General features: G+C 42.3%; 1 protein-coding gene across 12 annotated transcripts in view; it reads right to left on the bottom strand.

Moving 5' to 3' along the window:
* Window positions 1-23,638, bottom strand: part of COL4A4 (collagen type IV alpha 4 chain) — a 75,692-nt gene that overhangs the window by 233 nt on the left and 51,821 nt on the right. For 10 of the 12 annotated variants that reach the window (XR_009557583.1, XR_009557588.1, XR_009557587.1 and 7 more), the window contains 18 exons: window positions 22,814-22,984; window positions 22,211-22,354; window positions 21,364-21,471; window positions 19,814-19,995; window positions 18,811-18,874; window positions 17,916-17,990; window positions 16,367-16,474; window positions 15,855-15,962; window positions 15,256-15,327; window positions 14,316-14,444; window positions 13,843-13,950; window positions 12,931-13,086; window positions 12,750-12,848; window positions 8,858-8,992; window positions 7,270-7,386; window positions 6,405-6,593; window positions 5,033-5,319; window positions 335-2,781 (listed from right to left, as the gene is read on the bottom strand). Coding sequence is in view for 2 of the 12 variants with exons in the window: in XM_060274539.1 (XP_060130522.1) it covers window positions 2,518-2,781; window positions 5,033-5,319; window positions 6,405-6,593; window positions 7,270-7,386; window positions 8,858-8,992; window positions 12,750-12,848; window positions 12,931-13,086; window positions 13,843-13,950; window positions 14,316-14,444; window positions 15,256-15,327; window positions 15,855-15,962; window positions 16,367-16,474; window positions 17,916-17,990; window positions 18,811-18,874; window positions 19,814-19,995; window positions 21,364-21,471; window positions 22,211-22,354; window positions 22,814-22,984 (2,516 nt within the window). In the remaining 10 variants the exon portion in view is untranslated. Of the gene's footprint in view, window positions 2,782-5,032; window positions 5,320-6,404; window positions 6,594-7,269; window positions 7,387-8,857; window positions 8,993-12,749; window positions 12,849-12,930; window positions 13,087-13,842; window positions 13,951-14,315; window positions 14,445-15,255; window positions 15,328-15,854; window positions 15,963-16,366; window positions 16,475-17,915; window positions 17,991-18,810; window positions 18,875-19,813; window positions 19,996-21,363; window positions 21,472-22,210; window positions 22,355-22,813; window positions 22,985-23,638 lie in introns of all 12 variants that reach the window. The other 2 variants (XM_060274539.1, XM_060274541.1) reach the window with 2 other exon arrangements.

The following is a 23,638-nucleotide window of genomic DNA, read 5'->3' as shown; positions in this document are numbered from 1 at the left end:
AGTCTAGCGCAAAACTAGAATTAGATGAGGCAGTAGTTCTGCTGTATGCCGTTAGGTGGTGCTTTACAAACACTACTGTTTTGCAAAGAGGCAGCGTGCGCATTCTACTAACGCTCACCTCCCCAAGATGCTTTGCGCGCGTTGGCTTCATTTGTGCGCTACTGCGCAGGTACCCTGTCTTCTCCATTCCCCTCCCTCCTCCCTTGACTCTTATAAAAAGACTCTTAATTTGGCTCTCACTTTTTAATTTTAGGATTAGGAATTAATGGGGGTCCTCGTCACAATAGCGGCTCGATGAGGGGTCCTCGAGAAAATTTTGTTGGGAACCCCTGACCTAGCCTGTTGGTTGAATTAATATTCCAAGCAGGCAAGGTGGGATTTTTCCTGTTGTCTGCATTTTAATGTTTTTCATGCATGAAAGCTATTTTTAGCACCTTTGTTTTATTTTTCTTGTCAGAAAGGGAATCAATGAATATCAGGCCAAAGACCAACTATGCCCATTGTGTGGTAGATCTGGTGACTTGAAGATCATATTGTAGTTTAGGTCAGATTTTCAGCACTGTTCACAGGGGATTAGAGGCTGTATTCTATTCCCCCTATTGCTCATCCTTTCTTGCCAAACAGCTTATTGAGGGGAATTTTGCTGTTGATGAATGGCTGTAATAACTGTGCAGCAGACAAAATATAAAATGATATAAATAACTCAAAATAAATGAAAACACAAAGATCCTCAGACTGGCTTCTCAGTGACCTGCCTGTGTATAGTAATAGAAAAACCCAGTTAAACAAGCTCTTCTCCAAAGGGCTGCTGTCCACCCATTCATTAGCTACCTTAACAGGAGGGTTCTTTAGATAGTTTCCTCCAAGGGTGGGAAATCAGAACAACAAAGTAGGCACTGGTAAGTCAGTTGCCTCTTGTCACCAAGGACTGCACAGTGTTCAGTAAATGTCCACTTTACCTTGCTTCCCAGTTGGAACTTGAGGGGGAATAGGGAAATCTGTTCTCGATGCAGCTTGATTATGATAGTATTCTACATTACAAGAAGTAACTGCATTATGAGTTATTTCCTATGTACATCTACCTAAGAATAAGTCCTGTTGAACTTAGAAGAACTTACTTCTGAATAGCCTTGCATAGGATAGTGCTATAAAAATCATAGCAGTGGTTGCTTAGAACCTGTTGACTTATCAGTCCAGGCCAAAATGCTTGGTTTTAAGCCATGTTAGCCCTTCTTGCCTTCACCAATGTGCTCTTCCAAGCCCACATTCCCAGCAGGGTCACACTCCTGTTTAAGCGACACCTACACTATTTTGGTCATGTCCACAGAATAGAAGATGGCAGGATCCCCAAGGACGTGCTCTACAAGGAGCTGGCTTCAGGTATCAGGCCCGTTGACAGACCAGCTCTGTGTTACAAAGATGTCTAAAAGTGTGACTTGTCTGTAGGGTTAGTATAATTTAATTAGACTCCTCAAGTGTAAATGATGCGCACATGACATGTAAAAATGGAGATGACACCATATGAGAAAATGTTTCATATGTATTCTCATTCTTTGCTCTGATTTATAAGCATTCAAATGGTGATCCCCGAGGATGCAACCACACGGGGAAAGGACCATATTTTCCTGTGTATAAGACACCCCCTAATATTTTTTTCACCCAAAATTAAGAAAATGCACCATGCACTATCAGTGTATAAGACGACCCCTTATTTTAAACTTCAAAAATTTAGGAAAAAAATATAGTCTTATACATGGAAAAGTATGGTACTTGGCTCTATTTGTGGCAGGGTCACAACCTCCTGGCAGAAATTTGCTTAAGCGTGCTGGCGTGCTTTTCATGCTTACATGAATTGCATCCGTGAATCTGCTAGGTCAGACCTAATAAAAATAGTTTACTACCAATAAAGTGTCTCAGTCATCGAGGTGTTGTATAAACAATATTAAAAACATAAGACTGGACTTGCCTGCAGGCTTGCAGTTTAAGGAGACAAGAGGGAAATAAAGGGTAAAAAGCTCCAGGAAAAAAGATGGGTGAGGGTGATAGATGATCTATTCCCTATGGCAGCAAAAAAGAACTCAGGAGATGGTTTGTTTTTTATTTATTTATGTTTTCCTACATTTACACACACACACCCCTTTTCCTCCAGTGAGTTGTAGCGGGTGCATGTGGTTCTTCCCCTTCCCCTTTTATCCTCACAATGCTCTGTGAGGTAGGATAGGCTGAGAGACAGTGACTGGCCTAAGATCACCAAGTGAGGTTCATGGCTGAGTATGGATTTGAACCCTGTTCTCCTAGGTCCTTGTCCAGCACACTTAACCATTACCCCACACTGGCTGGCCCTCCCATCCTGCTGGCCTTTGCAAGTTGGCTTATGCTTTGGGGCTCATAAAAAACATTAAGCTTTACATACATTTCTAGCTAACACAGCCACAATGCGTCTTAAAAGTGTCGCTGCACAGGCGATGGGACTTGAGGAAGAACTACAGTTCCATGGTTTGACTGATTAGGTTTCTTTTAGCCATGTTTCATGCAGACCTGGCATCTACCTACATTGCGGCGTTGTTCTTGCTCATCTTTGAGAGTCTCTGAATGAGGGACTGAAGTAAACTGCATCTCTGGGTTTACAGTACTTAACCAGAAGCTGTATTCATTGGTAAAAAATTGGCATGTCCCTCGCTGACCCTGGCATTCAATGAAGGGTGCTGATCTGAAGTCCTCAAGGCAGCTTCCAGTTGACATGAGAGACTGTCCACCTCCCTGGTCACCAGATCCAGTGTGCTGAAAGAAACAGGAAAAAGAAGTGGAAGTTATCTCACCCTGTACAGTTTTACTCGGTAGCCAATCGCACTGAGCTCAGTGAGACTCATTTGGATAAGACTGCGTAGTGGGGAGGGGTATTACTAAGAAGGGTGGTGGGAATGGGTGATTGGCTGATAGGTGTGGTAAACCTGTTGACTGTTAACGACTGCAATTGCAACTTATTACCAAACTTAAAACCATGGAGAGACCTGGTCTGAATAGAGACATTGAATTCTTATCTCATTATACATGATAAAGCTACAGGTGAAACTCGGAAAATTAGAATATAGTCGAAAAGTGCATTTATTTCAGTAATGCAACTTAAAAGGTGAATCCAATAGATGAGATAGATGCATGGGATGCAAAGCAAGATATGTCAAGCCTTTATTTGTTGTAATTGTAATTATTTGTCATTAGGCGGGTCAATGTAATGGAATGTAATTAATGGAATGTAATTAATGAAATGTAATATGGAATGTAATTAATGAAATGTAATAGCGATGTTTATTTTTGTATTATTGTAACTATTTGTTTTATTACTGTGGAATTTCCAAAAGAAAGTATTTGTAAAAATAAAAAATAAAATAAAAAATAATAAGTTGCATTACTGAAATAAATGCACTTTTTGACAATATTCAAATTTTCCGAGTTTCACCTGTATTTTAAGCCATCTCACCCCTTGCTTTTTCCTGTAATACCAATTGCAATCATTAACAGTCATCAACAGATTTACCACACCTATCAGCCAATCACCCATTCCCACCACCCTTCTTAGTAATACCCCTCCCCACCCTCTCACTATATATAAGAGTCTGGTGACTTCTGTTTCAGTGTATCTGAAGAAGTGTGCATGCACACGAAAGCTCATACCAATGATAAACTTGGTTGGTCTCTAAGGTGCTACTGGAAGGATTTATTATTATTTTGTTTCGACTACGGCAGAACAACACTGCTACCTACCTGTAACTTTCTTACAACTAAATCTCTTAGATTGTAGTACTGACCAACAGAGTTGGCATTTCTGATAAGGCGAAATGAATTCTCACACATACAGTATCACTGTTTTCCTGCCACCTTTCTACCTTGTGAAGTATTTGTGGGTGTCGTTTTTGGCTTGAGTAAGCACTGCATTCCCCTACATTGCATTGCACCAATCCTGACTGAACGAGCATTCTTAATATTTGAAATGACACAAGTTACAAGATAAGCAACTCCTTCCTCTTAGTAGAAAGACAACAGTTTTACATAGCACAAAGACAGATAATGACTTACATCTTCTAGTTTTGCTATAGTTTCTGCAGTTTTCATTTTGGGGTGTGAATGGTGATAAAGAGAATTGATTTTGGCCTATGGTTTATGTCGAAACCAATCTTCATTTAATTAGAACTTGGATCTAACTCTTGGTTGGCAGGATACTCTGGACTCAATTCAAAGTCTTGTGTTTGATCTTTGAAATTCTTCATAGTTCAAGAATGCAGTACCTGAAGAACCTGCATCTTCTTCCCATATATAATTCCTGTGCCCACAGTTTGCTTTATTTATAAAAATATTTGCATTAAAAATATCATTAAAAATATCAAAGGGGTTCCCAGGGATGCCAGACTTAGTGCAGACACCTGATCAGCGCACCCAAACTCCTGAGCTCATTGATCTGCCAGTCTCAGCCTCCAGGAGTAATTCTACTGAATGGCTAAATTTTATAACACCAAACATAAAACCATACAATAAAGCCAGAAAAAAGTTAATAATCAGGCGCCATTTTTATGCCTTTGCAAGCTGAAATAAGAGAAGTGTCTACAAGAGAACAGGCCTCAGCAGCAGCCCCTTGCTTGGAGGCACAGACTATGCCATTTTAGCAGCAGATGAAGACCATACAGACTTTTAAAATCAGGTCCATTTACCTCTTAAGTTACAGTGGTTATTTGCTGCTGGCATGGTTTCAACTTTATCGGGCAACTGATAAATACAGTAAAACAAATAGAGACAAGATAAGGAACCATGTTGGCAAACCAAAGGAGCGAAACATCTACAATCAATTAGCAAATGACAAATCACTTGAACATTTCAGAAGAATGTCCCACTAAATTCAGCTGAACCTTCTCCCAGGTAAGTGTGTTCTCATTCATTCATTCATTCATTTTATTCAACTTACAGGCTCAGTTTCAGTGATTAGCTAGCATGGTTAGATCCAAATAGTTCCATGGAAGAGCCAAGTAATATTCCATCTTACCATTAAAAATGAGTAGCCTATCCATAGGCTTCCCCAGTTTGATGGACAGGGAGGAATGGATTGATCTTGACTATGAATTGCAACAGCTTGGGCGGGAGCTTCACAGACAGCACATCTGCTAATGTAAGGTTGTATTTCTTCTTCAGAGAGGGGCATCATGGGCAAAGGGGCTGCGCTTGACAGCCAGTAAGATTTATCATTTCGACTTGCATAGTAGCAGACCTGATTGACATTGCAATAGGCAAAGGGCATGGTGCTGAACACAGGGAGACAAGATCCAGCAAGACCTAGAATAGATGGTGGAGGACATGCACACATATAATTACCAATCCAAAACACTTAAGTTCTTATTAAAGAATAGTTTAAGTTAGTCTTGAGCCTTATTCCACGGCAGCACTACGCAGCCAGGTATTGATGCATAAGGACTTTGGGTGGGTTTACAGTATCTGGAGGTGTCTGGAAATTTCAACAGCAATCATTGTCACCTGTGTCCAAGAAAAGCTAGCTATGGAGAACACATGTTCTCATGCTGTGTGTGTGTGCGTGTGTGTGTGTGTGTGTTGTGTAGCCAAGAGTTTTCACTTCACTTGTTTAAGTTATGCAATCCTTTAACCTCTGGGAATGTTAGAATTTAAATTAAAATGTAATTCACTACCTTCAGAATTGGGAAAGGTGAGTGAGAGTACCATACACTAAACATAAAAGGTCCCAGATTCAAATCCCTGGCACCTCTAGATATTGCTAGAAAATACCTTTGTCTGAAACAGAGTACAAAAGCTATTATTAAAAGACAGCAAATTTGCTACTCTGCTTAATTCCTAAAATTCAACTTGTAGCACCTTGGGATTGAATGACCAGTTCCCTTCAGAACTTGCTCGTTTTAAAACAAATGTCTTTTCTGCTGATGTAGTACCATGATTTTCATGTCCTGGTCCATTTAATTGTTAAAGTAATGCTTAAAATTAGCAAATAAAATATGGTAACTTGCAGGTTACCATGCAGGTGTGCTCAAGCATATAAAAATCTGTTGCAAATAGACCAAAAATTAAACCTCCCAGGTTCACCACAGACAAGGAAGTGTTTTTTTTTCACCCAGCAGAAATAATGAAGGTTTGAACAGGGAAAGAAGAGCCTCTGCAGGGAAGTGCAGGTCGAATAGCATAGGTCATACCAGTAGCTGGTCACATCAGTTTATAAGCATGCTTTATAGACAGCACATACGACAATGAAAAGTTGGCCAATTCCAATATTGGCACCAAAAAGATACATACCTACCACCCCAAATTTTAATGTTATATGCAACCATTTGCAATGAAAAGTGCAGAAAACCACTGCATTTTCTTTCTTTAAGGAGTGATATTGCAGTCCTCACCAAGATCTTGATTATGAGCCTTCTCCTGCCCTTCAAGATACAGCAGGCTATATCCAGTCCACAACCTTGGCATTCCCTCTGGGCACAGTGGCACTTGATCTGATTGACTATGAACAACAATCAGGAACCCACCGGCAGCTCTTGTGTTAGGCCCTGGTGGACCAGGCATTCCAATTTCACCTGGAAAACCTTGCAGAGGAAAGGTAGAGAATATTCCATTTAAAGGTGGGACACATTAAAGAGATGCTTTTCTATTCTTCAGAATAGGCTTGGTCGAAGCATGCAAGATCCTAGACCTCAGGTTTTGAATTTAAAACAAATGCTCAGAAGTTGGAGGCAACAAAATCTTAAGTCACGTTACAGCTGTGTTGTAAAAAGGCAGTTTCTGGAAATGCAACACACAGGGAAAGGCAGCTTATCTCTTCCCTACCTCACCATAAATGCAGCGAAAATGCCATCCCCCACAAACTATGAGCCCTAGAAAGAATTCCCACTAGTCCCAATAGAAACTATTTTTCTAAGGCTTGCTGCTGCACTGGGTGGAGCAATTCTTGTTGCGATTGCACCTGGGGCAGGATGAACTAAGCCTCCTATCCTGTGCTCTGTGTTCATAACCACCTCAGTGCCTGTAAATAATTAAGGGGGGGGGTGAAAATAAAAGCTACATGCTACACATTTAGCATAACATATAACTTGGCTGTTAGATTCTTTGATATGATATAACACCAGCTGAGCAGCTGAATGCAGGTTCTATTAACAGTTTCAGCCGGGAGCCATTACCACCAGTGCAAAAAGTAAAAGAAATTATTTGCAAAGCTAGTACTTTCCCCAGAAGTATGGCAAATGACTGCTTGTGGCAGAATACCTTGTAATCCTGTGTATCCTTTTTCTCCTATGTTACCTTCATCACCAGGGGGTCCTGGTGGCCCAGGCAAGCCATCTGGACCCTGTTGACCCAATAATCCTTCTTCTCCTTTCTCTCCTGAAATATAATACAGTGCAGAAGGAGTTGCGCTAAAACCAGACCATGTCATTACCGAGGAGGCAGGTTTAGTCGTCTGAGGACTATCCCTGCCTCTGGGTCTGGTCTTGACCGGATGGATACTGGATTCAACAAGGGAGACCCACATGACCTGAAGGTGCTGCTGTGCGATGCCACGTCAATGATTCACAAGACCACTGCCATCCATGACTGGCATGTGTAACAGACTTGGTTGGATGAAGCAGATGGGCCTGTCCTTGCCGCTGCTTGTCCTCCAGGTTTCTCTTATGCACAGCAACCCAGGCCTTGTGGGCGGGGAGAGGGGGGGTTGCAGTGATTTTTTTGGAAGTCATTAGTTTGCACCAGGCATCCTATTGGGAAGACCCAGTTTTCTGAGTGCATGTTCTGGAAGTTGGGCAATAGGGGCAGTACAGGATTCCTTTTGGTGTACCGACCTCCTCGCTGCACCAAGGATCCCCTGCCCGAGCTGCTTCAGGTTGTGGCAGATGGTCTCCTGGAGACACCTAGTTTGGTTGTCCTAGGGGATTTTAACATCCATGTCGACACGACCTTACAAGGGGCTGCTTGGAACTTCGTGGAAAGCATGGCCTCCATGGGGCTGTTCCTGAATAAGTCTGGCCCAACTCATAGCCACGGACATGCCTTGGACCTGGTGTTCACCTCTATGGATGTTGGTGTTCTGACACTAAGTAAAAGCGAAACTAAAGAAGTGCCATGGTCAGATCACTTCCTGGTGTTATATTTTGTGTTTATTATGTGTGTTATTATAAAATGAATATTATTATTTTTGGGGGGGAAAGAGAAAGAACTATATTTCACATTCCATGCTCTAGAATTCTTGGCCATTTTACTAAAATCAGGGAGGAGGAACCTGTGACCCTCTGGATCCAGCTGCCATGGTTGAGGAAATCAGGTGAAATGGAGGGGTTTGGGGATGAGTTGAGCTTCCTTTCCAAGCTATGTCACTGTATCAGAAAAAAGTACCGGTTTAAAACAGGGATGGGGAACTTGTGGCTGTGAGGAGGAGCTGCCACTATTTGTTTGTTCTGCTACAACCTACTGAAATCTTCACACAGTGCACAGTTAAACTACGGTACTCACTATCCCCAAATGTAATGATGATCACAAACTTGGAGGGATTTTAAAGGGGAGACTTTAGATTGATTCAGCAGAGCTCTTATGTTCTTAAAGTGCTATGATAAGTTGTGGTCTCTTTTGTAAAGATATCTGATTGGTATCAGATAAAAATATGTGCTTAAATAATAGAATGAATAGGAAATGTAACAGAGGAGGTTGATGTTCTCCATGAATGCAACCCAAACTGAAGCCAACATGGGAGTTGTGTAGACTTCACTAGGATAGGTGAGCTGAAGGGATGATACATTAAAGGGTTCGTGGTGATTCTGTCTCTTCCCTACCACAAACATTGCAGACACACAGAATTACTTACCTGGGGGACCAGGGAAGCCTCCTGGCCCTCTTAATCCTACGACACCTGGTGATCCTCTTGGGCCCAATACACCAGGAGGCCCTGGAATCTTGGGACATGAGGAATAATCAACACTTCCAGGTTCTCCTGGGTCACCTGAAACATGAAAGGACTTTAAAGTGGGGGTTAGGTCATAATCATATACAGTACACACTTACCTGGAATGAGTCCCACTGAATTCAATTGAACTTGTTTCTGAGCAGGCATGTAAGGGATTGTACTGTTAAATAGAAAGGTTGGACCCAGAAACAAGGTTGGTAGGCAGAGAATTTATATAGACTCCCAATGTAATTCAGTATGTACCAAGCATTTGACAAACCACCCATTTATGTTATTGCTATAGATTCAAGTGCATAAATGACCTAACACAAATAAATAGCAGGGAGAGATCAAGTGCATAATGTGATTTGCTTTCCACAATAACACTTATGCTTTTGCTGCAGCAGTAGCATTTGCATTATATAGACTTTATTGGAGAATGACTTTGTTACGAGAGGAGGGTCTCACTTGGGGAAAAGCAAATGTTTATTAACTTTTTTTTAATTTTAAAAAAGGAATGATACATTCCAGTGCTAGTGATTTGCACACATTTTCCTCCAGTATTAAGAAAAGTAAAAAATATGTAGGGGCTCAAATATTGCAGGATGTCACAGGGCATAGATGATAGGGAACACTGTGCAGGATTGTAATACAGAATTTCACTCTGGCTCCTAAAAATACCATCTTGCTGCCCAGGAAATTCAGTATATTTTCAAGTACTGGTCTGTGAGCTCCACTGCAGCAGCATGGAGCCATGGGAATTTTCAGAGAAGTAATAGAGGGTCATGACTTTTTTGGCACAGAGGTGCAGAGTAAATCACAACATGCTTAGAGGGCTGATCACATGCCTCATTACATGTTCATTTAAAAATCCATTCCATTTCTGCATCTATTTTTATTTTGCATGAAAATTAGCATTTAAATATGTATTTAAAATATTTTTTGAAGTATTTTCTTCCCTAAATGAGTATTTCTAAGCACATTTTTACCAGGACGCGGGTGGCGCTGTGGTTTAAACCACTGAGCCTAGGGCTTGCCGATCAGAAGGTCGGCGGTTCAAATCCCTGTGATGGGGTGAGCTCCCGTTGTTTGGTCCTAGCTCCTGCCAACCTAGCAGTTCGAAAGCATGTCAAAGTGCAAGTAGATAAATAGGTACCGCTACAGCAGGAAGGTAAACGGCGTTTCCATGTGCTGCTCTGGTTCACCAGAAGCGGCTTAGTCATGCTGGCCACATGACCCGGAAGCTGTCTGTGGACAAACACCGGCTCCCTCGGCCTATAGAGCGAGATGAGTGCCGCAACCCCAGAGCCGTCCGCGACTGGACCTAACGGTCAGGTGTACCTTTACCTTTACCTTTCTAAGCACATTATCTAAAATATCAAATTAGAATTTTGATACTTTTTTGAGCTGAGAATTAGACCACAAAAGTGCTAAATCTGAAGGATAGCTACCTCCCAATCTGCACATTAGTTCAGAAGATGTGAATCAGATCAGTTATTAGCAATTTGAACTAAAAGACTGAGATCTTAGCATGAAGAAAAATAAATTGACACCCAGTGAAACTTTTTCACTTAAAAAAACAACACCAAAGCACTCATCCTTCTCTAAGCTTACCTCTGCAACCTGGTGGATTGAATGCCGAGAATCAGTTTGTGACAGCCATTTCACATGCAGGAGGGAGACCAGCACCGTGCAGATGGTTTAGAACAAGAATGCAATGAGAACAGTGATAGCTTGCACATGGCATTATCATTTCCCCCAACATGATTGTGACAAAACATGGAAGCATCTGTCTACAGTGAGTGAATGCCTTCAAAAATTACTGTGTACATAATTTTTAAAAAGGATAAATGCCTCCCTGAAGGATAAGGAAATGGGTGGGCCAAGGCTATCCATCTCCTCCAAAGGTGGAGTGAAGCACCTTGTTTCCCCTCACTGGAGTGATGCCACTGAAATCCTCCCAAAAGCACCTGGCTCAGCTTTCTTAAGACTTTTTAGCAGAAACTAGGCTGTGTGGGTGGCGCTGTGGTCTAAACCACAGAGCCTAGGGCTTGCCGATCAGAAGGTCAGCGGTTCGAATCCCCACGACAGAGTGAGCTCCTGTTGCTTGGTCCCTGCTCCTGCCAACCTAGCAATTCGAAAGCACGTCAAAGTGCAAGTAGATAAATAAGTACCACTCTGGCAGGAAGGTAAACGGCATTTCCGTGCACTGCTCTGGTTCGCCAGAAGCGGCCTAGTCATGCTGGCCACATGACCCGGATGCTGTCTGCGGACAAATGGCTGCTCCCTCGGCCAGTAAAGCGAGATGAGTGTCGCAACCCCAGAGTTGTCCGCTACTGGACCTAATGGTCAGGGGTCCCTTTACCTTTACCTAGGCTGTGTTATCCTCATTCCCAGCTAGTGAAAACCCAAATGGTCCCTAATTAGCCCACCCAATGTCCCAAAATGCAGAGATCAAGGGGAGAAGAGAGGAACTGAAAGAGGAAACAGTGAAGGAAAAGAAGTTTTTTAAAAGCTCTTAATTTGGTCAGACCGTAGGAGCCTGAGCAACTCTCTGCCTATCGATTCAGACACAGCTGCTCTGGGAGGCGGGAGGTGATTCCTCCAAAAAGAAGTCCTGAGCCCTGTAGGAAGCACCATCCCAATGGTGGGAAACGCACACTCAGGAACTTTTCTATAGGCTGCCATGAACCTTTGTTTTCACTGTCCTCTGACTTTGCAATCTTCCTTTCAGCTTGATTGCAACACTGCTGGACTAAAAACTATTTCAAGAAGAGGCTTGTCATTCAGTACCATTAAATACGTATTAATTTCTAGTAAAGGCATAGGTAAGTAAATGAAAAACAAGCAAATGTTAATAGCTTACAATTCAGGAAGTATGGTATTATTACAGTTATAAGTATTATTACTGTATTATTCTCCAGCATCCTTTTCAGGCATTCCTTTCATATACAATATGCCCTTCATCTTAATTTTAAAAAATCAAACTCTTTCATAAGCTGTGTATATTTGTCACTTAAATCAGCATTTGAACAGGCCTCATGTATAGCATGCTAAGTATATGCATAGCATTTAACCCGCAGACCTACATCACAGACTGTGTTGCTGAACCAGTACTCAGCCAATTGAACAATGTGACCCACGTTGCTATGAAAGGACAGAGTAGAACTTCGGTGCTACTGGCAAAGTCTGCTCTTCCAGATGTGGTATAGCAGTCATATGTGTAAGTAGAGATGGGTTTAGAAAGCAGGAGGGAGGACTTGGGATGCACTGTATTAGCTGCCTAATCCTATTTGCAGGGGACCCAGGTGGCACTGTGGGTTAAACCACTGAGCCTAGGACTTGCCGATCAGAAGGTCGGCAGTTCGAATCCCTGTGATGGGGTGAGCTCCCGTTGTTTGGTCCCAGCTCCTGCCAACCTAGCAGTTCAAAAGCATGTCAAAATGCAAGTAGATAAATAGGAACCGCTACAGCGGGGAGGTAAACGGTGTTTCCATGTGCTGCTCTGGTTCGCCAGAAGCAGCTTTGTCATGCTGGCCACATGACCTGGAAGCTGTACGCGCAACCCCAGAGTCGGTCACGACTGGACCTAATGGTCAGGGGTCCCTCTACCTCTACCTATTTGCAGTGTGGATCTCCTCCATTCTTCTGACCTAGAATATTTGCTTTATGTGTGGGTTGCAACTAAGAAAATCTACTGCAATGCCCCCCTCTCACTAGCTGTGTGGCTGGGTAGAGCATTGCAAACATGACCAAATGTGAATTCAGAATGGCCACTGCATAATGCAAGGTATAAAAAAATGTTAGGTATTACCTTTGGGACCCAAAGGACCAGTTGATCCTCGCAAACCTTGATCTCCAGGCTCTCCAGGGGCACCAGGAGGTCCCTGTGGGCCAGGGTTTCCTGTTGGACCTTAACAATGAGAATTCAGATGAATTAAGAAAGTTCTGTTATTGGATTTGCTGTATGCTAAACTCATTATCTCAAGCCATACCTTTTGAGCCTTCTCTTCCTTGATTTCCCGTGATACCTTTAGGTCCAGGTTTGCCAGGAGGACCAGGAACCCCAGGTGCCCCCAAAGCCCCACAGTCACCTGGGTCTCCTTTAATGAGAATAGTCTTCCCTGGAGGACCAGGTTTGCCAGGGAGACCTGGAATGAAAATTAAGTACTGTTGGAAAAAGCATACTAAGCAAGGATAGTGGGCCGAAGCAAGCTTGTACACATGTCTCCTTAACAATTGGGGGGTGGGGATTGTGGTCTTTGGATAGGAAGACAGAACAGTATTCAATATCCTTGGGTTGGATCATAAGAACACAGGAAGTTGCCATACAGAATATGACTACTGATCCTTGTAGTTCAGTAATACCTCCACGTAGGGTGGGTAAAGTGGTGAACCTCCAGCTGTTGTTGGACCACAGGTCCTATCCGCTCCAGAAAGCATGCCAATAATCAAGGAAGATGGGAGTTGTAGGGCACATCTGGATGGCACTACCCTGGCTATATTGACTGAGAATAGCCCTCCAGAGTTCCCTCCCGCCCCAGTCCTACTTGGGAAATCCTGAGGAGTGAACCTGGGAGCTTCAATCAACATTATTTACCACTTAAAGTAGCTATAGCCCTTATACCTGAATCTTCAGTTTCTCGTATTTGGTTTAGGAACAGCCAACAGTTTATATGTAATATTTGTACGTTGCTGTTGTTGTTGTTTAAAGTCTGCTTCAGTGCCAATGGCCTTCAAAGTGGTTTACAGAATAAAGGTATAGCAGAGATGATTATTTGATTACTGTCTCCAAAAGGAGGACCCTCTCCTGCTCTCAAACTCAATTGGAAAATAACATTTCTGCTGCACGTCTAGCACATAGGAGGGTTCGTTCTACTTTAACTGCTTTATTATGCCAGTCATACCTCTAACACCATCTAATCCAGCAGGGCCTTGGTCACCTGGAAGCCCAGGAAGTATATTTACAGAAGGCTGTCCCATAGGACCGGCAGGCCCAGAAGGACCTGGCTTGCCTGCAAGAAGAAGAGAGTTTATTGTGCTATTTTATATTTTAGGACATACCAAAACGTTGAATATTGACCAATAGGAACCTCATTGCAAATACATTTTACTCTATGTTGTGTGGATTCTATAGTTTGTTTGTGTGGCAGAAACTTTCTTTCTTTCCAGCACCATATATATCTAAGATAACACAAATGTTTCCCATAGTGCATTTCCCGTGCTTTAATTATTTGTGAAATCTGCTTACATGAGTGTCCCAGAAACCTATTGGCTGCTGTTCATGACATTTAATAAGAAACAAACATCAACATCCTGCTCTTCAATGGGGTAGTAATAGATTAGCTGCTTTCCTCCCATGGAGAAAACTGCTTCTTACCAGGAGGACCTAATAGTCCTGCATCTCCAGGGGGACCTGGACGGGAAATTCCTGGTAGCCCAGGTTCTCCTCTGTTGCCTTTTGGCCCAGGTTCTCCTATGCATCCTGCAGGCCCCATTTCACTTAAACCTTTATAAAGGGAATAAAAAATGCACACAGAATGAAGCTTCTTAATGAATGAAAGACATATGCATAGACACCCAAGCACTTCCTTTCCAGGTGAAGCTATCCAAAGTTGGCCAACTCTTTCTCAATGTCCATGCTTGTTCATGTGGAACTGAGGCAAGTCAGTTGCTCTTTCATAGCCTAACCTGCCTCAAAGAGTTGCAATGAGAATAAATTTGTGGGGTGGAGAGTAGGAAGAAAGCATGGCCCTTTGGAGGACACATGCGATAAAATGATTTAAAAAATAAGATTTTCAAGAAATTGTGGTCCCTATGGCCCCTAGGTCATATCCCAGGATATTCAGCTTCCTCCTTCAGCCTCAGCCCCCTTTATCCTCCCAAAAGACCGCTCAAGATCAGTAAGCACTTCAGAGCAATACCCCATGAAGCATGGGGGCTGTTGCTGGAGGATAATATTTGTAACCGCAGCATGTGTGCTTTCGCACATACGTTTAGGCTTTGGGTTCCAATATCTGTGTATGGTCCTTTCAGGTATATATCTGTTTGAAATGCTACAGATAACCTGGTTTGCAAAAGGATAACTCTCCATAGCTGTTGCCCTCAATAGAAATTCCACAACACTGTTTTTAAAGCCCGGGCTGATTTTCACCATGCTAGCATTAACTAGCTGAAGCCAAACCTCACATAAAATTTAAAATCTATTGTTTATTGTTAAAATTAATGCCGGTTGGTGGCGTAATATTTGATTGAGCCTCTACTAGCAATTCCACCCCCCCCCCCAATTATAATTTTATAATAGTAGTTTCATTATTTACCTGGAGATCCTGGCAAACCCTTTTGACCCTGTAGTCCATTCAGGCCATTTAATCCAGGCGGTCCCGAAAGGCCTTTGAAATATTGCAAGACAGAGAAAAAGAATGGAGGGGACAATATGATGCAATTCCAACAAGAGTGAGTACACCCCCTGCTCTGCAATTAGCCTGAGAATGAAAGCACCAGTGGGAGCTTCCCACCCTTTAGGTTAATGGCTGTGCAAGGGGTTATCTTTGCCAGGATCTATGCTGGGGAAGAAAGAAGAGGGTACAAAATATAAAACAGAGTTCTCTGAGGCAGACTTAATGGTCCCTTCAGGAGCTGTTGGCATGAGCTCCCTGGCTTAGGCTTCTGTGTTTCTGCCTTCCCTCAGGGCACACCTGAAAAACTTAAACAGCCCCAAAGAGGGTAGAGGAGGAGCTGACTCAACAGTTTTTTTTCAGGCCCCTGATAATCATTTTAGGGGCTAATAGTATGTGCTTCCTGGCCTGCGCTTCTCCACTTCTGCATTGCTTCAAAGCACAAAGTAATGTATAATTTATGTTATCACCTTTGGTCCATATCATTACATTCACTGCCACATGTTTTTCACAATAGTTACCTTTTCTCCCAGGACTGCCAGGTAATCCTTGAAAACCTGGAGCTCCCAAAAAACCAGGATTACCTTGTTCACCTGGTGCTCCTGGAACGCCTGCAGCTCCTTGGATACCTGCAGGTTGAAGACACAATCCTCATAATTAAACAATACTTACATTTTCTCCATAATATTCAATATATATTTTATGATTATGCTGGTTGCTAGGAATGACATTATTGTTAATTGCCTCTCATGTATGTCCCAAGTTGATGTACAAAATATAGTAAAAATAACAAATAAATAATTACAAAACAGCAAGATGAGATTAAAAGAAATACAGCATGGAACCTTTCCATTCAGCTAGGAAAGCTTGTTGGACTTTTTCCCACAGGGGTTAGGATGATCATAATCTTGACTTTCATGTATTTTCTGGTTTGATTGCATGTTGATGTTTCCTTTTCCACTGGCGTCATCATGGCCCATAAAAGCTCATTATGTTTAAAGTCCAGTTAATTTTTCCCCCACTTCCACCTCACCTGGGAAGCCAGGTGTTCCTGAGTATCCAGTTAGTCCTTTGGGTCCCTGTCTTCCTGGTCTCCCTTGGACACCTGTGATTCCTTGGTCCCCTGGTAATCCATCAAGTCCTTAAACCAAACCATACAAACAAAGCAACTCTTACTGTAATATATTTTTAGTGAAACCGTTTTTAAATGGCAAATTCCATGCATACACAGGTATGCTTCACTGCTCAGGCAAAGTGTATTAGCTTTTCGGAAACACATTAGTATATTGTCTTCTGCAGCTTCCTTCCATGAGCGGAATAGAGCAGGATGTAATGGAGTGAAGGCATCTCACTAGGGTTGCCAGACTCAATAGTGGACAGGACTTCTGTGCCTTTAATTGCCCTGCTCTCTTTTGAGTCTGGAAACCTTAAAGAGAAACCAGCAGACCCTTTGCTTGTAAATTAACAAAGGGTCTGCTGGTTTCTCTTTAAGGTTTCCAGACTCAAAAGAGAGCAGGGCAATTAAAGGCACAAAAGTTCTGTCCACTATTGAGTCTGGCAACCCTACATCTCACTCCACCATTCATCCACCATTTGCTGTGGATGAAACTGTACTGAAAACCTAAAGTATCTCACAGCTTCTACTAATTTGCATTTATAAAGATTGAGCAGATGAAGGCAATGACTGACACAAAGGTAGGCAACAAGAGTCCCAAAGTAACAGCAGCATAACTGAATATCCAAGGCTAGCATGAGGTTTGAAACGGCCCTGGCCATCTTACTGTCATCCCCTGATGAGCTTACCAGGTGGCATAGGCAGGCAGTGGAAACAAGGACAAGCGGCTGTGTTGAAAAGAACTGCAACTCCTGTCTCAGGGTACTCAACTGGGTGACTGCAGCCATAGCCATCTTCATTCCTCCACAGTGTCTAAGGATTCTAGCATAGCATTGCAGACACAGCAATGGACTGGGGCCATAGGCAATGAAGATGGTGGCTCAGAGTATCAGTAGTGATGCCCCAGCATTTGCCACACACTGATGCTAGTTGTGACCCACAACATCTCAAAAAAAAGTAGAATTGCTTTTCAGTTTCTCTTGTCAAATTGAAAGCTGTTTAAAGTGTTTCTTTCAACCCCCACTATGAACAACGGAGGAGATTATCTAAAGAAAGGTTGGAGGATAGCAAATTTTTGTTCTTGCTACCAGCATAGCCCCTAGGACTGCCATTCTACACACCAGTTTCATATGCATGCTGATATTTGCCATGGTGAACACTGAAGTGTGATGGGAGATGCAGCTTTATAAATGTGCAAGAAATGTGAGTGCATGTGCCCAGCATACACTCCTGTGCATTTACAGGGACATATTGTCCTTTCACTTCACCGTGATCAGCTGGGAGACATGCAGGGAGCACATGAAAAATGTGTCTGTAGCATAAAGTATGGATTGGAATTAAATCATTGCTTCAAATCATGAAGCCATAAATGTATGACTCAAATTAGTGAAAAGATATAAATACACAAGAAGATATACTAATTAGATACCTTGCCCATTGATAACCAAATAACCAAAAGAATCATCACCTGGCAATCCTCGATCTCCTGCAGGACCTTTCTTACCAGGCTGACCATAAGAGGCAGCTGGGTCACCTCTGTTACCTGCAAAAGTAGCATCTCATGTTATAAGTAACTTCTGAAACTTTTAAACAACCTGTAGTTACATTTTTTAAAAAATAAATTCCCTTTGTTTGCCAGTAGAGAATATTTCAAGGGATCTTAATATATGTCAAATGGTTGCAGGATTACAGTCAATGATTCTCCTACAAAAAAGAGCCTAAAATGTGCAACCACAGCAGCAGAACAAATGTGGATATTGGTCTTGACAATCTCAATACAAACAGAGAAAGGTGCTTTACCTGCTTACTTATTAGGCAGGGACACTAGTTCACAAAACGAATCTTCATGTTTCTGAATCAATCGTTTTGTAATGTTCAACTAATTCAATTCTGTTTTATCATCCCAAAAGTTTGCAATAACCTTTTATGATACTCATTTTGTTGTGTTCTCCAAATCGTGTAATGCCATATAAAACTCGTATGGTGCCAGCCTTTCCCTTCAGCATGATCTATCAAATCTTTAATCAATGTATATAGCCAGCATGATAGTATTTTGTTACCAGAAACTATTTCTATTTGTATACAGTTGTACCTCTGTTGTCAAATGTAATCCGTTCTGGAAGACCATTTGACTTTTGAAACGTTTGACATCCGAAGGCGCGATGGGCCTTCCATTGAGAAAATGGAGAAACGCGCCCATTTCAATTTCCAAGGCATTCATTTCCGGGTTTTCGGCGTTCGGGTTCCGAATTGTTCGGTTTCCGAGACGCTCGAAAATTCCACTGTATTCATTTCCCCTAATGCATCAACAGAAATCTGAAAAGTAACTGTCACGCTTAGATGTGTTACTATTGCAGCATTACCTTTAGATCCTTTTGCACCATCAAGTCCTGAACTTCCTGGAATCCCTGGCAATCCCTGTTCACCCTAATTATTTTATCAAAAGAAGAATGCCCATCAATTATACATAAAATTTACAGCACTTGTCTCTGCAAATTAAAAATAAATGAGGGTCTTGTTTTCTGTGTCAAATTCTAATCTTTTATAATATGAAGAACTGAAAGAAAGAGTTTGTGTGTAATTAGCAAGAATGCATCTAAAACAGAAACTGCTTCAGCCTTCCTCTGGATCCCTGCCTTCTCCTTTCTGATCTCTATTCTTCCCACAGAAGACTTTATGCTGCTTGAAGATTTGTAAGTGGTCAGTGTAAACTCTGTAATACAGACCTATTAGTTTCTTGTTCAGCTTGCTTCAAGACACTGATCATAATGAGAATTGCACAAAACAGTAAATATGATGATCATTAGCTCTGAGATGGAAAAGCAAGTAAAAGGCAAATTTATTCATTCATATTTGACCTGCTGGCTACTGCTTACCAGAAAAGAGAAGGGGGAGATGGTGGGCAGGTGGTACGGTTGCACCAGCAGAAACGGTGGATTGGCTCTGCTGATGGGTTTGCACCACAGCAGCCTTGCCGCTGCCTTGCATCTCTCCCTTCTGCCCCTCCCAGCAATTATCTGCCAGGAGGTCAGGTAAGCACCTCCACTCCACCACACCATCCACTACTGATAAAAACTTATACTGTATCCTACCCTTAATCCTATGACCCAAGGGCAGACTACAACAATAAAAACACAAAATGGCAAACAGCAAAACACGCAATACAGCCTGACAAAAAATACAAGTATTCAGTTGCCACTTAAAACTGGAGACATGGGTGCCGGGGGAATGTGTGCCACAACTGAGTGCCAGTATTATGTTGCATACTTACCCCCCCCCCCCCAAGGCTTTCCTCAAGGGTCCTTCAGATAAATGGCTAAATACAGCATTAGACTTTCAAACGCTGTGACAATATTCTCACCCTACCTGGTCACCTTGTGGTCCTTGAAAGCCAGTGATTCCTCTCAGTCCTGCGGGTCCTGGGAGACCGGGAGGCCCTTGAAAACCAGCCTGTCCAGCATCGCCAGGTTCGCCTTTTCGAGTACCTGGAAGTGCACTTCTGCCTGGTGATCCTGGGATTCCTCTGAATCCAGTGTTGCCTTTATCACCTGAATTTATTTCAAGAGCTTGTTGTAAGTTGTTACGTTTTCTAGTCACAGAAGGGAATGCAAACCCTCCCCTCAAAACGAAACAAATCAGAAAAACTACAGAACCTGGAATTAAAAAGGGAATCTAGCATATTGTGCATCAGAACAATTTTGCTGTGTGATACGTAGATACAACACAGTAGTAAGAACCAGTGTTTTTTTTCTGGGGGTACTCCAGTACCTTTTTTTCCTAGAAGAAAAACACTGGTAAGATCTAGACAATAACTTTAAAAAACTAAAAAACAAACCCTTAGGAGGAGAGGTTTCCGTTTTTGTTGAAGTGGTCTCATACTGAGGTCATATGAAAGGGATGTGTAGTAAGTACCTAAGACCAATTAAGGTTTTTGACACTTATAATGTGAGTTTATATTGATTAGTCTCAATTTATATTGTGATCACTGAATAGGGCTGTAAGCTCAGTGGTAGAGCATCCACTTTGCCTGCAAAAAGTTTCAGGTTCAGTCCCCACCATCTCTAGGTAGGACTGGGAAAGACTCCCTGTCTGAAACTCTGGGGAGCTGCTACCAATCCTTGTAGTCGATACCGAGCTAGATGGTACCAATGGTCTGACTCTGTGTGAAGCAGCTTCCTGCGTTGCTTATCCTGTGATACTGCAGTCACTGAACATGAATGATGAAGGTGGTGCCTAATCTCCTACAGCATAGTGCCTATCAGTAAATGCACACGGCTGGGTTCATATGATAAAGCAATAGCTCATGAGCAGTGATTAGTTATCAACTGGCCAGTTTGTTGCTAATTGGCTAAGAAAACCTCCTCTATTGCCCCATTTACTTGGGCCTTAGAGACGCGATGCTGCAAATTATACCCAACTCTATAATCAATCCCGAAGATAAAGTAAAAATTTTGTTAGTTGATGCTAACCCACCCACGAATTACCCATGTGGTAGCGGTCTTTGTGATGAAGGCCATGAAAGCCAGGGAAAGATTTATGGATGATAAAGTAAAGACCCCTTCATCGTCTGTTTAACTCGTTGCTTGTTTTCCTTCTCTTCCTGTTTTGTGGGATGAAGGTTTTGTTGGGATAGTATGCAATTAATTTTAACATTTTTAATTACTGTTGTGTTGATATTTGTGTCCAGGCATGGTCCTCACAATAAACAGTTTTGTTGTTGACGAAGAAAACAAAAGGTCTGTCTGATTCACCTTTTAATTTCAGCAGACATGTACTAGTGAATAACTTTCAAAATCAACAAGATGTATTAGTGCCTTCCAAAAATTAGATAGCATATGGAAGATGTCAGCTAGGGTCTGGACTTAACGTTACAGTTATTGGTTTCTGTGTAACCTGCAAACAAGCAGTTGGCTTACCCTGTGTTCCTGGGATGCCTTTATCACCAGGAAGGCCTGGCTCCCCTTTTTGTCCTTTCTCTTTCAATATGAAAACGCAGCCATCCTCTCCTGGAGGTCCTCTTTCACCTTAAAGGGGTAGAATGTACTGAATGTAGGCAGAGATTTGCTCAGGACAGCATAGCTGCCCGCACGCCCACCAATCCTACTATTGGGATTCCTAATTGTGGCCTAAATATTTACTGCTCTGGGCAGGTACCGCATATTAAACATTTGCTTGGTGCTTAGAGGACGGGAACTGTAGTATTCAGATGACTCCTCTTCCTTGTTTCTGCTTAGGAAATCACAAGACGACAAACCATAGCTTTAACAAAACTCTAGTATTCAGATGACTCCTCTTCCTTGTTTCTGCTTAGGAAATCACAAGACGACAAACCATAGCTTTAACAAAACTCTATGGCGGGGAGCAAGTTCTGACGGAGGATTCACTGGAACCATTTTTATGGTCATTTTGGCAGCAGGTGAAAACCCTTCTATTCTCCCAGGCCTTTGAAATAACTGATATGGTCTCACAGTTTTTAAGATTTGTGTTTTAACTTTGGGAGTAACTTTGGCACTCCAGCGAGGCCACTTTGGTGCTGCTAATGCAGCAGTTTAACTTCACCCCCAGAGGCACACTCCATTTGTCTCCCGAGATAGACGGATGCCAACATTGTTGTGGACAGTACTGGGCTAGATGGCTCAGTGGCCTAACTCAGTATAAGGGCAACTTCCTATGGCCCTATTACCAACTTAAGAAAATCTTTATCTGGCTAGGAAAAAAAGAACACACTACATGCCAAAGTAATTCAGGAAACAAGTTACATACCTTTTAATCCCATAGACCCACATTCTCCTGGAGGGCCACGCGGACCTGCTTGTCCTTCTTCACCTTTCACACCAGGTGCTCCCATTTGTCCTTCACTTCCTGGGAGTCCTGGGAAACCCTGCATGCCTTGGGACCCTTGGCTCCCTTCAGAAAGAAATACGTAGATTCTAGTGCACTTAAATAAAAGACTGGATTGCTGGATTAATAATGCCACAGGTGGGAGTCCTACTGTAACTGCACAGGACACTTTTCCTGTTCTAGAGAAGGCCATGGGCCAGCAATTCACTCTTCAGAATGTTGTTCTGCTCTTAACACTGGTCCTGATTGGCTCCAGCAAATCACAAAAGATCTAAGTGAGCACATACTGGGAAATAAATTTCCATAAATATTCTCAATGAAGCATCTATTTTCTCTTCATGATAATGGGGATTGCAGTATGGGCTGGATCTCTGGGGCCCAGTATAGTGTATCCTTATTTGGTCATGACTCTGCAAATCCCAAATGGCCCTTCTCCTAGCTTTCGAACACCAAAGAAATGAGAGGTGATGATAAGAAACACTATTTGTTTCTAAACAAAGACCATTACATTTGGAATCCATTTACCTTTTTGCCCTGGGCGGCCTGGCAATCCATTTTCCCCTGGAAGACCTGGTTTTCCTCTTAAGCCTGGGAGGCCAGGTGGCCCTTGTACTCCAGGAAACCCAGGCATGCCTTTCATTCCAGCTGGGCCTGGTGCACCCATATCACCTTTAGGACCCTTGAAGCCTTGTAAACCTAGGAGGGGCACGGAGGGAGAGATGCACCAAATGCAAAAATATGTCCTTAACAACTACTATGTTTTTATAGAAAATACACACACACACACGTCTCAAAGTTGTTTACAAAACATAAAATCCTAAAAGCACATATAAAATGCAATTAACTAAAACAACAGTATTAAAATAATATTCCAAATAAAAATCAAAATGTTGATAAAAGTTAAAACCATAGCTCTACAGACTCCTTGCAATTGCTCTGCTGCATTCATAAAGCCAAGGTACATGGGGAGGAGAGCAAACAAGATGGCCAAATCAAATTGTTTACAGCAAGAATGGAAATGCCAGATGTTCAGAGTGTACAAGTTGGGTCTCTCTCCCCCCCCCTGCTGCTCCCCCTCTATATGCCCTGCCTATGCACACATCCATTCCCCCCACAGCTGCCTTGGCCTGCCTCTCTCATTTCCTATTTGTGTCGATTTTACACTGTTAAGACAGTTGAGGCATGTATCTGCCATATCTGATCTTTGTAGCGCTATGTACGTAAATGGTGCCGCATTTATTTATTTTTTAAAGTGAGATGCCACACCTATTTTGACCAATGCACATGTATACCATGCCTATGCATGCAACTGGAAACAATTGCATTAACAGAAGTAATTTGTTGGAAAGC

The sequence above is a fragment of the Zootoca vivipara genome, chromosome 5 (genome assembly GCF_963506605.1).
Source record: "Zootoca vivipara chromosome 5, rZooViv1.1, whole genome shotgun sequence".
Classification (NCBI taxonomy): domain Eukaryota; kingdom Metazoa; phylum Chordata; class Lepidosauria; order Squamata; family Lacertidae; genus Zootoca; species Zootoca vivipara.
The sequence above is the reverse complement of the archived record's forward strand: the minus strand, read 5'-3'. Positions and strand labels throughout refer to the sequence as shown.